The sequence below is a fragment of the Monodelphis domestica genome, chromosome 4, assembly GCF_027887165.1.
Source record: "Monodelphis domestica isolate mMonDom1 chromosome 4, mMonDom1.pri, whole genome shotgun sequence".
NCBI lineage: Eukaryota > Metazoa > Chordata > Mammalia > Didelphimorphia > Didelphidae > Monodelphis > Monodelphis domestica.
In genome coordinates this window covers 22,185,681-22,202,705 of record NC_077230.1, presented here as the reverse complement: position 1 = coordinate 22,202,705, position 17,025 = coordinate 22,185,681, and the positions used below count along the sequence as shown (strand labels likewise).

The 17,025-nt window shown below is 34.9% G+C and overlaps 1 protein-coding gene across 1 annotated transcript in view; it reads right to left on the bottom strand.

Moving 5' to 3' along the window:
* The window catches only part of MED14 (mediator complex subunit 14), an 81,350-nt gene that overhangs the window by 39,503 nt on the left and 24,822 nt on the right, over positions 1–17,025 (bottom strand). The window contains exons 10-16 of the mRNA XM_001366663.5: positions 13,962–14,073; positions 10,988–11,113; positions 9,777–9,855; positions 6,036–6,195; positions 4,314–4,505; positions 3,645–3,779; positions 462–538 (exon numbers count right to left, since the gene is read on the bottom strand). Of these exons, the coding sequence (XP_001366700.1) occupies positions 462–538; positions 3,645–3,779; positions 4,314–4,505; positions 6,036–6,195; positions 9,777–9,855; positions 10,988–11,113; positions 13,962–14,073 (881 nt within the window). The remainder of the gene's footprint in view (positions 1–461; positions 539–3,644; positions 3,780–4,313; positions 4,506–6,035; positions 6,196–9,776; positions 9,856–10,987; positions 11,114–13,961; positions 14,074–17,025) is intronic.

The following is a 17,025-nucleotide window of genomic DNA, read 5'->3' as shown; positions in this document are numbered from 1 at the left end:
ATGTACCCTGCCGCTTTGTTTTAAGAGAATAAACTGGAACCCTGAGAGGTTAAAGGATTTGCCTGGGATCAGTGGGGGACTGATAATATGATACAATATCTTGTGTTATTATGAAAGCAGTTAGATGACAACAGCAATCCCAGTGAACAAAAGTAGTAAGCGAAGTCCTTTTAAATAGCAGCAGGACCTCAAAATTCTTTAGGTTAAGAACCAGCCCTTTCTTTCAACCACCACTGGCTGTCCCATTCACCCACCCAGTTAGTTCCTATTTAATGATTTTGTGAAGTAATTGACAAATAGTAACTAATGAATTCCATATATATAACACATATAAAACAATTATAATTATCTTCTTACATAGAAAAGAAATTCCATTTCTTTAGTTTTCTTTTTAAAGCAATTCTTCAGGGAAATGTAACTGAACTTGTTTCAGAAAGTGAAATTCATTAAAACATTCTTACTTTAATAAACGAATAGCATGGCTGAAACCATCTCCTTCTACTTGTACTCCTTGATGTGGAATCTCCATATTACATAACTAAAAGAGAAAAATTCAGTCAAATTATACAACAACTTTTATAAATTCCTTCCCTAAGTTTTATTTCTTTTGCTATAGTGATATTATTTTTCAGTAACACTTCAAAAATATGAGAACTTTTACAGGCATGCTTTTAGAAGGTATAACTATAAAATAATGATACACAGGAGAACCTCTACACCTAAATGAGCAGATGTCCAAGTTCTGTTTTTCTCATTAATTCATGTCATCCCTGTCCTGAAGGTGTATCTGTTCCAATGATGTAACTCCTTCTCAAAAATACATGAAACTATTTCAGAGAATATAGCACATTGTGTTGAATATTCTCAAAGATGAAACTTAAATCTTAATCTCCTAAAGATAGAATTTACTTGTTTTAAAAAAGCCAAAAGTCTTTTCAAAGCCAAGTCTGGAGAATCAAACTCTTGATCATAGTACACAACTGTCTTTGGCAAAACAGGATTAAGGTAAACCTAACAATGCAACTGACTCCGAGATTTGTAAAACTACTTTACTAAGTGTTAGTGCATGTATATTTGTTTTTGGGCATGTATGAAGTGTCCCAAAAATCTAAGTATGGCTTCAAGTTATTAAAACTATTCTTAATGATTAAAGATGGGGCAGTTAGGTGGCTAAGTGAATAGGGAGCCAAGCATTGAGTCAGGAGGACCTCGGTTCAAATCTGGCCTCAGATACTTCCAAGCTGTGCAATTTTAGGCAAGTCACTTAACTACCACTGTGATCTTTACTTCTGCCTTGGAACCAATACTTAGTAATGATTCCAATACAGAAGGTAAGGGTTTTTGAAAAAAAAAAGTATTAAAGCTGAAAGCTACACTAAGACTTTTAGAAGATGCAGCATATAGAACTCTCCAAAAGAGAGCTCTTTCCATCATCTCTATCTTTATATTATCCATCACCTACCATCATCATTTCTAACTCCCAAAAGTACCAATTAGCCTGTAATTTCTTCACAATACACAAATTTCTGCAAAATTAAACATATTTCCTGTGTAATCTTTAAATAGAAATCGAATAGCTTCCCAACTACTATCTTTATCTGGTTAGGTATCTTAGTCAACTAAATATGAAACATCTGTAGTTGGAGCTTTTAAAAACATATGCCTGAAACTATGGTCTGAACTAAATCTGGAACTAACTAGGTTTACTAGTGGAACCCACTGGAGGCTGTTATCAAGCTGCTCAATGATAATTTTTGTAAGGTGGGATATGTATAGATGCTTCTAATCAAATCCAAAAATGCCCTTATTTTTCAAAAAAATAAAGCTTATTTATCTAGGTGGCAAAAAGAGAAGAAGGAAATCTAAATCTTTTACAATATAAAAGTATGGAATCAAAGTTATTTTTAACTGCCTCTAAAATGTAAACATTTCAGCCAAACACAGTCTTTGCGATGAGTTACTTCAACCAAATAGTTCTGCTGCTTCTATCTTGTTGTTTAATCATTTCAGTCATGTCTGACTCTTCGTAACTCCATTTGGGGTTTTCTTTGCAAAAGATACTGGAGTGGTTTGATTCTCCAGATCATTTTACAGATGATAAAATGGAGGCAATCCAGGTTTATGTGACTTGTCCCAGGGCCACACAGCTAGGAAGCGTCTCTGAGGCTGAATGTGAACTCGAGAAGTTGAGTCTTCCTGGTTCCAGGTCTGGCACTCTATCCATTGTGCCACCTAGCCGCTCCTATCTTAGCCCCCGGCTAAACACCTACACCATGGAGCTGTGATCAAGAAAAGTGAGAAGTTTTGGCCAAGTTAGAAGGAAAGATGAGGGATCTGGGTGCTGAGAAAGAAGGGTACCAAGACACAAGGAGTCTCGCTGAAGAGCTTTAGCTTCACCCACTTTGCAGCTCTGCTCAGGTTCTCTACAGGGAATTCCTTGCAAGTCAAGGAAGATTATCTTGTACATCACAGGTGTCAATCCAAACTATTTGAGAAGCTAATTCAACTAACTGCACGAAAAGATGAAGAAGCACAGATGAGGTCAGTAACATTCTCTCCAGCAGCTACAAAAGAATATAGTTTCAGGTCCCTAGGTCACAGCTACTAATGAGAAGGAAGGAAGAAGAGGAGAAATGGGGAAACTACATATACCCAAGATCAATTTTTCCCATTTTGGAGCCTACTAATACTCCAAAAACCAATGACCTCCAATTGTACACATACACAATCCAGAACAAGAACAATGACTTGTTCTGCATTTTGAAGCTTTCAGTGTTTTCTCCCAATACAGAGCATGTCTTCCTTCAGTTTTGTAGAACAGAAGGCTCAATCCACAAAGTGTACATGTATATACATGTCTGTGGGCACACATGCACAAAGCACATAGGGGTGGACTGAAGGGAAGGTAGAAACTGCAAAAGATTGAATCCTTTGCTTTTTATATTTCTACAAAGTTCTAGTCAAATTATTTTCTCTTAAGTGTAACTGACATTTTTCTAAGCCCTTCTACTGCACAGAACACCAACATTCTTGGTGATCTAAGAAGGCTGAAGTCTAGGATAATAGTTTTAGAGCTGAAAGGGGCTTTAAAGGTTAGCAAATCCATCTCCCTCATTTTACAGATGAGAAAATTAAGATACAGAAAGGTTAAATGATTGGCCCAGGTTTACATAACACAAGAGGAAGAGGCGGTATTAGAATTCAAGTCTTCCTATCTCCATGTTCAACACACTATCTACCACACCATACTGATGTCACCTACTCCAGAAAAATCTCTGTCCTACCATTTCCCAGTCAGAAATAAGTAACCTGCTCAAGTGGATATAATTAAAATTGTGATCATTTATGTTCAAAGGTGTCTTTAGCTAGGAAAAATGCTGGTCTCTTCTGTTAAGAATCTATCTTTACATATAAAAGCAATGTCAAGGTGATAAGCAAAAGATGTCAGGCATCAAACATTTGCTTTTGATGATGTCAAAAGAATCCCAAGTATACTTCAAAACTTTCTATAATTTCATAACAAAAGGAACAAGGAAATGCTTTATAAACATTTTGATTTCCTTAGAATGAACCAGTTGGTTTTGACAAAACTTACCCTAAAGCAGGGATGGGGGAAAAGAGAAATCAAACTTAAAAATCCTTACCTCCATACGAAGTCCTATAAATGGCATATTTGTGTCACACACAGCTACAAAGTGAGCTAGAACTTTATTGAAGGCACACATTTCTTCTGATCGTTTAGGTTTCTTGGGCTCTTCAGGGTTTGGGTCACCAGACAACTAAAATTGAAGTAAAGACTAGAAGTAAATAAAAGGTCTTTTTTTTTTTTAATCCTTACCTACTATCTTAGAATCAGTACTGTGTATTGGTTCTAAGGCAGAAGAGTGTTTAGGTCTGGGCAATGGGGGTTAAATGACTTGTCCAGGGTCACAAAGTTAGGAAGTGTCTGAGGTTAGATTTGAACCCAGGATCTCCCACCTCTGGGACTGATTGACTCTCAATCCACTGAGCTATCTAGTTGCTCCCAATAAAAATGCTTTTGAAACAACTGCTTTAGGGAAATTTTCTCAAAAAAGGCATTTTATTTAGAATGACAACATAGAACATAGAAAACATTAGAATGGTTTTCAATGAGTCATAAAATAATCTAAAATCCAAAATACTTAAGCAAATGTACCATTTTTATATAAATCAAACTGCTGTCTAGCCCTCATAAATTCTTGGTAATTATTTCAAAGATTCAGATTGGCTAGTTACACGAAACCTTCAAAATGACATGGCCAAATTCCATGATCAATGGCCTCCTGCCTTACCTTGCGCTTGACACCTGCTCTTACTTTCCCAGCTTTTGGGTCCAGCAACCGCTCTTCAATGTTTGTTTTGAACTGCTGTAGCAACAGGGCTGTGGCTGGACTCTCATCTCCTTCTGCAGAGCTCACGGAGAGAAAATGATACTTGTACTCCAGCTCTGTAGGGTTGCTAGGAACTTCGAACATCTCTACCACCTAAACATCAATACATAAAATCTCAGATGCAGGAAACTAAATATTAACAACTAAAAAAGAATCTGTAAACGAGGCATTTTCCTTATTCCTTTCCTAATTTCAGATTTTATTTCAAGTGGTGCTATGAGATAAAAATCCAATACATGATTCTTTGTAAGGACAAGGATCAGCCAATCATTTCAAAAAGAATATTCCTTTTTGATATACCAAAACTGAAACCTACCAAAAGTGACGAGAAAAGCACAAGTAGGCATAAAATATATCAGTTAGGAACAAGCTAGTATATACTAAACACAAGAAGTCTACAAGATGCTGACACACTGACTGATAGCCAAATAAAATACTATGCCATATCAACACTGCCAAATTCATATTCTTACTCTCACCCTAAGAAAATGTAAGGAAAGGTCACCTTACTAGCTACAAAATAAAGTCCATTGGAGGTCACACACAGAAGCTTTTCTGACAAAAACCTATATATCTGACCAATTTTAGCTCAATTAAGAACCCAATGTATTAAGACATTACAAAAGCAATAGCCCATCAACCCTATCTTACTTCTAATTCATATTTCCATAGATTTTTTTTCACTTTGTACTCTAAGTTATAAAGAATCATTTTCAAATACCACTTTAGACATTTACTAGTAATATTGCCTCAGGCAAGCCACTTAAGTTCACTGGGTCTGTTTCCTTAACTGTAAAAGAAGAGATAGCATGATCTCTGCAGGCCCTTCTAGCTATAAATGTATGACCCTAGGTTTATTTCTAATAAATTTGTCTAATTTAGGAGAACAGTACTAGTGTTACCATAACAATACTCATTTTATTGTGTTGATTAAAGATAAGTATACTATTGTGAATCAAGTCCAATACTTGGGGGAAAAAAGGGAAAATAAATCCTTCTTTTCACTCCATTTGTCATGTGATTAGATAAATAAAATGAAAAAGACTTACATATATTGCTGAGAATAGAATTATCTTATCTGAAGTCTAATACATAGTTTTTTTAAACCCTTACCTTCCATCTTAAAATCAGTGCATTGGTTCCAAAGCAGAAAATCAGTAAGGGATAGGAAATGGGGGTTAAGTGACTTGCCCAGGGCCACCCAGCTAGAAAGTGTCTGAGGTACAATTTAAACTTGGGACCTTCCATCTCTATACCTGACTTTCAATCTGCAACCCCTATAATTCTTAGAAATGAAAAAGTAATTATGCTAACTGAATTTTAAAGTGATTTAGATGTATGTTAACCAAATTAAGATATAAGATTGAAGATTTCACTCCACAATAAAAAATAAACATGATCAATGTTTAAATTGCTATGTTATTCAAGGCTGGCCATCCAATAAATTTTCTCAGAGTAACCAAAGAAACAATTTTGAAGAGATAAAGGGGTTTCCTTTATAAGGAAAGTAATATTTACACCAAAGAAATCATGGTTCTTCTAAAGTAATAAAGAAGCCAAGGAAATGACAGACTTGATAAACCCCAGAAAAAATTATCAGAGAAGTTCCATTTAGTTACTTACAATGTAATACTGTGGGAGACGAGTGAGTTTAATAAACAGTTTATTCTTCGAAAGGTTTCCAACAGGATGAGTTGAATAATTAGAAAGCTGCAAAGTTTCACTGCACATTATAGGGAGATGTTTTATAGATTGCTTACAACGTTGCTGCCCAAGCCAAAATCTTAATTAAAAAAAAAAAGAGTAAATATTAGAAAAACAGACTATTCTGTTTAATCTAACATGATTTAAGACTACAAATTCAGTCCTATTTATAAGAAACTAATCAAGGAATGAATGTGAATTTTATAGAATCACTAAAGGATAAATGGAGGGAAAAACTTATACCATGTACCTGACCAATTTTAGCTCAATTAAAAATTCAAAGTATTAACACATTACAGCCCAGCTGTTTCTGTTTCCACAGTCTATTTTCAAATGGTTATCTTCTTTACTCAACTATGGTTTAGACAAGTTTTAAATAAAGAGTTTAATGGATTTTGGAGTTGTGAGACAATGGAAATGATTAGTCCAAAGGAGTTCATAGGGGCAGCTGAGAAAGTCATATAGCCCCCCCACCCTTGTCATTTTTTGTTTTAGAATTGATACTAAGGTAAGGGTTGGGGAAAAAAAAAAGTCACAGAATTTCTTTTAGTTTAGAACAGCAAAGCAAACTAACCTCTTCAAGGAAGGGTTCTTAACTGGGTGTCTGTGAACTTTTAAAAATATTTTGATAACTACATTTCAGCATAATTGGTTTCCTATATAATCATGTGGAATGTATATTCTGAGGAGACAATGGTTATCATCAGACTGTCAAAGGAGTCCACAACACACACAAAAAAAGTAAACAACCCACTGATTTCTTGAGATCATGTCAACTCAACCATGTATTCACCAAAGAACTTATAAAATGATATAAAGGAGTAAATTTCTGTCTGTGTACATAAAGAAATCCATATATGATAATGCTTGATGTTGTCAAGAACCTATTCCAGATAAGTGATTTTCTTATATTTTCCCCACGGTTACATGATTTATGATTTTTTCTACACCTCTTCCCTCTCACATCCCAGAGCTGACAAGCAATTCCACTGAGTTATACATGTATCCTTTTTCAAACCTCAGATAAGTGATTTTCCAAGTAACTGAAATTTATTTCTTAGGAAAACTTTGAGTGGAAATTTTTCTATAACAAATTATAAACTCTATCTTCTTAGAAAAGAGACTCAATTTTGTTTTTCTTGATGCAAATGCTCATTATAAGCATCAAGCATTACATTAACTTTAAAACAGTAATGTCCTAAAGGACTATTTGCCACTTACATAATAAAATTACCTCAACATGTTGATGCTTCTTAATTTGGCTCACTGCCCTCAGATGCCACTTCTTACTACTTTATAATTTACCTCTATTATCATTAACTCTTCAGTTAAGTAAGACGTATAATTGATTTATGAAAACACACAGACAGATACCGCCCCCCAAAAAACACTTATTTAAAAAAAGTAGTTGATCAAAATAGGGATTAATATTAAATAAGTAGAGAAATACAAGAGTAATAATTCTCCTTCCCACAAAGATTAAATGATTTCGACCTAATGGCAATAAAATTAATAATTTTGTTCATAAAAAGTTTCTTGAGATAGAGCAATATTTACAAAAGTAATATTAAGGGGCAATGGGGGAAGGCGAAGGCTAAAAAAGGAATAAAATAGGTCTTTCCATTATCCTCAAGGTAAATGCCACAGAACTCCCTTTGACTACAGTCCTTTTCATATTTAATTCATAACAACTCTTTTTAAGAAAAAGTACAAGATGAAGTTGCTTTAAGTAAAATTCCACTTTGAAAAGAAGAGGGGACTTCCGGTCAAGATGGCGGCTTAGAGAAAGCTAAAGTTCAGATCTCCGGAAACCCTTCCCTACCGAACTCAAAACTATATGCTCCTAGGGCACCAAAATTCAAAACGATCAACAGCATAGACCCCGGGAATCCTCCTCCTGGACCTGGACCCGGATCAAAAGGTATGGCCCCCCCCCAAAAGCCAGAACCCGAGATCACTCGGATCTAAGGGGAAGGAAGGTCCCAGGACCCATACCCCCAACTCAGAGCACTGAGTCTGAGGCAGCAGAGGGAACCTCAGAGCCTCAGGGCCGGCTATCCTGAAGGCCGCTTTCTGAAAACAACCTGACCCAGTCGAGGGGGTACCCAGACAGCAGAGAAACAGAGAGAGATGGGGGAGCCTGTAACCCCCTGACCAGATCCTTCCATCTGAGTCTCATCAAAGGTCCCTGCCTCAGGGCATACTCAGTCAGAGGTTAATCCTATCAGGAGCCCTTGGAGCTCCAAGAAGCTGCGCCCCCCCCCCCCCCCCCTCAGAGTGCTGCCTCTTCTGGCCTGCTAAGGCACAGAAACAAACACCCCGAGGAAAGGGCCTAGCCAGGCTCAGAGCGTGGAAGTAAGGCAATGGAGAAGCATCGGGAGGGAACTGAGGAGGGTAGTAACACGGAAACACCAGCAATTCCTGGCTTCCCCGGGAAGACAGAACAACAACTGCATAGAACGGACAATCTGCCTAGGGCTAAAACCTCTGAACACCAGACAGAGATAAGAAAAGCTAGTCCTCCCCACTCAGATAGAGATGGTAAACTCCACAGAAGCACAAAAGCCCCAAAATTCCAAGAAAAACAAGAAGAAGGGGGCGACTTTGGACACATTTTATGGAGCAAAAATACAAAATACAGAGGAGATAGAAGAGGAAACACAAGCAAATGCTCCGAAACCTTCCAAAGGAAATGGAAACTCTCCACAAACCCATGAAGAATTTGAATCGGAAAGGATCAAAAAGATGGAAGCCCTCTGGGAGGAAAAGTGGGAAATAATGCAAAAGAAATTCACGCATCTACAAAACCAGTTTGACCAAAGTGAAAAGGAAAACCAGGCTTTAAAAGTCAGAATCAGGCAACTCAAAGACAACGAGCAAGAATTAATAAAGCAAAGCCAAAAGACCAAGAAATTAGAAGAGAACATAAAATATCTCACTGACAAGGTGACAGACTTGGAAAAGAAGAGGGATACAGTGCAATTTCAGCATTTGTATTAAGATTAACTTTAAAGGTATTTTGACCCAAAAAATGACTTCTTCCATGCAGCGAGGTTTTGTTCTAAATAAATACCTCATAAATGATCACTTATCCAGCAGGTTTCTGCCTAGCAACTGTATGTGATGGATTCTTATCTTTGTCTACTTCTGAATTCACTAACTCTTCCAATATACCCTCCATGTTATAAATCCACAAGCAGTTACTTCTAGAAGAACAGGTTCTACTACTTGATTTTTTTGATAAAATACAACTTATCAAAATCCTAAAATGAGATTTTTTTGATAATGAGAAAAAAAGTGAGATTTTAGCTAAAATTTTCTCCTGCAAAGTAAAAACCTTGTTACCATCTGCTAAACCAAGTCAACAATTGGGGGGGGGATATATATGTGTGTGTGTGTGTGTGTGTGTGTGTGTGTGTGTGTGTGTGTGTGTATATATATATATATACACACACACATGTATATTCATTTGTAACACACACACACAAAAATACAAAAACCTCTCCAGAATATAACTAAAATGCTAAAACACTAGTAGTCAATATCAACAAAAATAAAAAAGCAGGTTTCTAATCAATAAAATTGAATGAAGGGGAAAGGAGAGAAAGCAACAAATCAAATGAAAGCTAGTTCTCATTTGTCTTGAAAAAATAAACTTACTTGAGTTGTTGAATCCAAGGGATGATTCGTTTCATATCATCATTCACAGATTTCTCTATGTCATCTAGGGTTGCCTGGTCTAAAAGGATGAAGCTTTTCATTAGTTGTTTAAATGAACATAGTCTTCCATGCATAAATATTTCAAAGAAGGAAGTAAAAAAAAAGGTAAAATGTTTTTTTTTAATCGCATTTTTAATTGGTGAAAAGGAGCTCAAATAATAAAGAACAATCACAGAAAAGTAAAATTTTAGCCACACTGCTAGATCAGAAGTCAGACAAATTCTTTCCTGGACTACTCCTAGAATAAGCAACAAGCATAGTGATAAGTGGAAGCAATAGCGGAAAAGGCTTAACTCTCACTTAATCTAAATACAAAATTAAAATTAATTGTGAGGGAAATTTTTCCAAGGAAATATTAGTGTATTAAATATTTTAATTATCACAAGCAATATTTTTAAAAGGAGCAATAACAAAATTTTCATACATTTTGTTAAGTGGACCATTAATACCAAAAGACAACATATATGCATCATTAAAATTGGGACTCAAGAGTATCAGTATTCATAAGTTATGATAATCAATACAATTTAACCCTTTTGTAACACTGATGTCAGAAGGCAAGACATGTTATGGGTGAACTGTTTTAACAAGTTTTTAATTGAACAAACTCAATCTATTTGGAGGATGTAATTTGATCTGTTGTATTAAGAGGACACTAAGGTTAAAGACTACAAAGCTAAATCCTATTTTATATTGAAGGGAAAAGCAAGTAGCAAATTCTTTAAATTTTTTTTTGCATCATTTCAAGTCTTAATATTTTCACATTAAAATGTTATAGTGCTGGGTTTTGCTATAATAAAATAAGACTTCTGTAATTCCAGCACAATTTCTTTTTTAAAATAGCTTGTAGGTAGGACCTATTAGGTAAACAATTACCCCTTTACTTTAAAGCATAAACACTAAGAAAAACATAAACTTCTAGAATAGTTTGGTAAACTTGAAATGCTACAAATATATTGATAACATTATCTGAAGCATCAGGACCTATAAAACTAAAATAGGGTTACTCTTTTTATCATATATCATATCCTTTCACTGCTGCCACTTCACTCAACACCAAATACCCAAGAAAATACACATAACTTTTCCATTTTAATAGACATAAATTAAACAATGACACATTGAATGGCAGTACTATTTTATTAACCTACCAAGTCCATAAAGCATCAGTTGGAACATTCCAGAATGCAAATCAACAAAAATATGCAGACATTCTGAGCGACCACAAGGCTCCAAGATGGGAATGACGAGAGTTGGAAGTGCAGTCTCTATGAATGCTGAACAGTCAAAGGTTAAAAATTATATCTTACTGTATTTTTTATTAAAGTTCAGTTCTAAAATAATATACAGATTATTTAGGTATCCAAGATGCATACCTAAGACAAAGCAAGCAGGTTGCTAAATTTGGGATACTACTATATTGGAAATAGGAAGCATGAATTTTAATGTAGAGATTAAATATACATCTCAAAATCTGCAGTAAAAATAAGATAAACAAAAGGAAAGAACATCTTTTGTAGGAATTGAATTTTCCTAATAGCTCAATAGTGAGCTATCTAGGCCCTACTTTACCACCTCACTTAGTGGTTATCATGTTAATTAAAAAAAAAAAGTTTTTCTCCTTTCAGATTGTTTCTCTCCATCCCCACCCTCACTTTCCAATTACAAAGGGAAGAATGGGGAAGAGCCATTTGGGAAAACTTAAATGCCTTGACTTATAAAGTTTCATGATGCCATTCCCAACTAACCAATTCCTATATATTAAGACATGACATAAAAATTAAACTATCAGTTACTGAATGCATACATTCAAATAGTCAAACGAAAAGCATTTTAAAAAGCCACTTTCATTTCAAATACACTTAAATTTAAATGTATACTTCATTTTAAAGTTAGAGAGGAGCCTGGAAAGTAGGCAATTACTATATAAAGATCTTGGAACTGATGATTTACTTGTTCTCATTCTAAGTGTTTCTAAAAGGCCCAGTTAACTAACTTTTCCCTTAACCCTCACAATCACACATAGCAGAAATTCAGTGAGGTTAGCAGGAAATAGATGCAATCCCAAGTGTCAGACTCCAAAGTATTATAAAAGGCATTAAGATATTATAGGCAAAAGATATAAAACAACAACTCAAGTGACTGAAGGCCTCAAATGCTATGATACAGTAGAAAGAACACTGGACTCAGGAGAATCAAGTTCTAGTCCTAGTCAGGATACTAATTAGTTATGTGACAATGGGTATATTATCACTTCTCTGCACCACAGACTAGAGCTGGAAGCAACCTCAGAAGTCATCTAGTAAAACCCCTTGATTTTACAGAAAAGGAAAGTCCAGAGAAGTTAGAAGACTTGCTTAAAATTATATCAGTAGTAACCATCAGAGATGGTAATTGAACCAAGGTCTTCTGACTTTAGTGTCAGTGCTCTTGTCCACTGTACCACACACCCTCAAAAACGGATGATGTATCTGTTACCCAGCTCCTAGAGAAGAGAGTGAGGACAAAAATGTACATATTGTAATTGCCCTACTAGACGACTGTAAGCTTCTTGAGGGCAAGGAGAGTTACTTGAATACAACAGATACTTAATGTTTGCTGAACTGAAGCAAGATGATGTATCTGAAAACTTTGAAAAATGTAGTGCTAAATAAATAGAAGGTATAGTTCAACATGTTTCAAAATTCTACTTCTCTTTCTTAACTTCCTAATATGAGAAACAAACATCAAAATATCACTAGTTCAAAAATGTTGACAGTTTGGACACAGTTGGAATGAAGTTTCCTTTTAAGATAACTGCTAATATAAGATGTACTAAGCAAATTAATGGGAACCAGAACTTCCAGATGTAACAAATAATGTAGGTTAGAAACTAGATAAAACTTTTATTATTATAGGACCATCAGATCTTGGACTCCAGATTGGCAGAGCTATTGGAGCTTACCTAGTCCACCCCCTCCCTCATTTTATAGCTGAGAAAACTGAAGCCCAGAGAGGTTACTATGAACTCAGGCCCTCTAACACATAAAATTCAGTGTTTCTTCCAATGTATCACATTGCTTTCTGCTTTCGATTGTGTTTAATTTAGCAAGCATTTATTAAGTGCACTGTCCTAGGCATTAAGGTACAAAGAAAAAAATGAAACCATTCCTGCCCTTTAGAACCTTATGTTCTCCTGGGGGACACAACATGCAAAAAAATAAACAGAAGTTAACATGAGAAGTGAGGGAGCTCTAATAACTAGGGGGATAAGGAAAGGATTCCTATAAGAAGTAGAACATAAGCTAGGCCTGGAGGGAAACTAAGGATTCTATTTTGTGTTGTTACATGTAATTGAAAATGATAAAAATAAATTTATTTTTAATAAATTAGATATCAGAAATTTAAACTGGCCTCTTCCATTTATCCAAATTCATGGTCCTTTAAAAATCTAATGAAAAACACAGCGACAATTCAAAAATGTGCCAGACATTGTGCTAAGGGGCAAATTAAAGATTATCAAGGCATAGTCCCTATTCTAAAATTAATCTGCCAGCTTACTGATCTTTAAATATGTCTGTGTTGTAATATTCTATAGCATGCTTCCATGCCAAGGTCTCATACTGGCCCATTGAATGCTCTAAGCAACTCTATAAGATAGATGTTACAGAGACGGTGCCAATCTGCCCTGGCACAGGGCGTTTCCTTATCCAGGGGCCCCCTTTGCCAATGAATATATCTGATTAAATAAAAATGACATCAACATACACAAAACAGAATTTCTACTTAAAGAAAGTCCAGGGGGCAGCTGGGTGGCTCAGTGGATTGAGAGCCAGGCCCAGAGATGGGTTCTCAGACACAGTCCTCAGACCCTTCCTAGCTGTGTGACCCTAGGCAAGTCACTTAACCCCCACTGCCTAACCCTTACCACTCTTTTGCCTGGGAACCAATACACAGTATTGATTCTAAGACAGAAGGTAAGGGTTAAAAAAAATTTTTTTTTTAAAGAAAAGAAGAAAGCCTCAAACTTTGAAAACAAAGTACTTCATGCAAATAGTCGATTAACACATTTTAGTGCAAAGTTTTCATAAAGTAAGAACTTATTCCAAAAGAATGAATATTTAAATTCTAATAAAAAGGACATACAATTTTCATTGGCATTGAAACCTTTAAGAATGGACTTCAGTTCCTGGAGTTTCTGATGAGATCTTGCATGGACACTATCAATTAAGAGTTTTTCTATGGATAGATGATCAATCTGCAGAAATAAGAAAAATATGTTTCTGTTAACTAAAGAACTTCTTAAGCCCAAGTTTAGAGAATGTAAAACTTAAAGTTGATTAACAATTTTCATCTTTATTTTTAAAACCTCTTTTACTTGTTATAGTTTTGGCAGAACCAACTAAGTCAGAACCCTGACCTCGACCAACAACCTTCCAGAAAAATCTCCCTAGAGGTTTTCAATTAACTTTTTACCAAGGGGCTTTTTCAACAGAAGACTGTCTGTTTCTTCAGAGCTCAGGTAAGGTTTAGAATTTATGTGGTTTTTTTTTTCATTGAGTCATGGCATGTGCCCTCCTGGAATCATGTATTTTGGGTTAAATTTGGTTTAGATTCAGTTTTTTGGTTTGGAGCTCTGGCTTTTTCCCTTGTAGTTGGGATGACCTCTAAAAGTAGAGTGTTTTCGGATTGACCACACAGTTGGGGTGTCCCTAGAGTAGCCCTTGGAATTGGGGTATTTTAGAGTTTTCTATTGTTGTGACAAAAGATGGGTTCCAATAATAGAAAGAAACCTGCAGCACCTCCCTCAGACAGGACCAAGGACAGGACTTTTGATAGTTATGAAAATGGCTAAATAGCATGCTGTCATAAATCTGCAAGAGATCTAACTGATAATTTGTTTAGCTAATTTGGTTCTTTTCATTATTGCAAAATAAATTTTAAAAATTAAGACTAGTCAATGAAAAATCTTATTCTGATGAGATGAACTTTTGGCTTTGCTGGGCAGCAGTTTCTGCCCATCTCTTCCTGAAAGGGGATTCTTCTTTATATCCTATTTATGTGTTTGTCTTATTGTTTTGTCTATATTTTTGTTTCTTTGTAATATATAGGAAAATCACTGTCTTATGTCCTGTTTGAGATTATTTGTAGATTTTGTTACCCTCAAACATTTCTAAAAGGAAAATACAGTCAGTCAGAAAGACTGCTAAGCAGTTGTTCTAGGACCCAAGACTAACTGCCACGTTAGGCATTCAGTGAGAGATTAGGTGATGAGGGGAAAAAAAATCCTGCAATATATCTTTTCTCTGTTGCAACCTTGGCTACATTGGGATTACAGAGATAAATTCACAGTGAAGTTTTTGGGGTACTATGCTGTAGAACTCATTTTATTCATTTATTTTTTTAGACTTAGAAAAGTTATATAGTTTAATATATAGAACTTGTTTTAAAGAGAAGTAAGAAATAAATTCTTTAAGTTTTAGGAGTAAAAAAAACAAACACTTAGATCATTTCCCCCCTGAAGAGTGATGGCCCTTATTATGTAATGAAGAAAGCACCTACTTTCAAAGAAATCCCAGAATAAAGGAAAAAAATATGCAATTTGCAGTTTAAATTTATCTGGTACTCAAGCCTTCCATGAACATGAAAAGGAAAATGTTTGTTTAAAGTAGGAATCCCCAGAGCATCCTCACCTCAGCTCAGGGATTCCCTTGTGACTCTCCTAGTTCAGACTCTCCTCTCTGACCCTGTTAATCTCTCTCATCTCAGATTAAGTTTCCAAATAAAAAACACTAAGAAAAAATGTTAGAAAAAATGCCTGAATTAAACTAAGATCTCAGAAATTACCTGTATGATCTTAAACAAGTTATCTTAATCTCTATTTGCCTCATTTCCTCATCTGTAAAGAGGAAAATAATAGTACCCACTCTCCAGGATTGTTGAGAGAATCAAATGTCAGAATGATTGTGTCATGTTATATTAACAAAGTAACTATAATATATAAGCATCATAATATCAAGTATGGAATAATTACATTCAATTAAATAATAATAAATGTTGTCTATTATTATTTAATTGAATGTAATTATTCCATACTTGGTAACTATAGATCTAGGTTTAGATGTGATTAGTATAATATCAAAGGTGATAAAGGATAATCTGGAAATGTATTCAGTTTAGCTGATGTCATTTGATAAGAAACTTTAGTTCTTGTTTTAAACACAATAATGTGAATGTTATTACTATATTTCTAAATTCTCTTATATTGTGAAATTTGAGAAATAATTATATCAAACATGCCATTAAGATCTTTAAAAAATCTAGACACTATTTTTATCACATTCTTTTAAACGTCAATTCATAACCTGTTTAAAAACTTAAATATTTAGTTAAAGTATCTTTTATTTCAAAGCATATAAGAAGTTTATGATAAGAAGAGAATTTTTATTTTAAAAATTTGGGCTATCACTTATAAAAATGAAGTAAATGCATAGGGTAGTTGTGAGATGTAACTTCAATACATTAATATAAACTATCACGTATTTGTTTTATGTCTGAAACCCCAGAACATGGTTAGTTTTAATTTGTTAATTTAACTTTTTAATTTACAAGGATAAATGAAATCGAACTGTTAAGGAAATATGAGGAAGTAAATAGTATTTGAGTCCTAAGTCACAGTAAGTGAAATTTTGCTATTTGAAGTAAAAATTCTTTAGACTACAATTTACTATTATTTTGAGTTCTGATTATAGGGACAGTTGTCTGAATTGTCATGAAGCTAGTAGTAGAAAGTGGAATGTGCTATCTGAGAAATGTTACAGGTGGATGTCTGTATTGCTGGGAAAAGTTTGAGGGAATGACTTTGCCATTGCCTATGGTATAAGCTTCTTGACTCAGTTTCCCCATTGTGCTATTTCCTTTCTGAACAAGAAATTTCCCCATCTGGTTAATCTTGAGCCTTACTTTTAATATCTTGTGACTACATGATAGACTATCAAATATGACTCGTGCCTGCAATCAGACAACTATGTGTATAATTATTCTAAAATGCAAAGTTTAAATTCTTTTTGAGAGTAATTTTAGGATAAGAAACATGCTACCTCTCCGAAACCAGAAAGCGAACTGTTTGGAGAAGACACTATTAAGATGCTTGCACAGACAACACACTGAACTAGAAGATCCAGAGTGAACTTTGGGATGTGGTGATTTG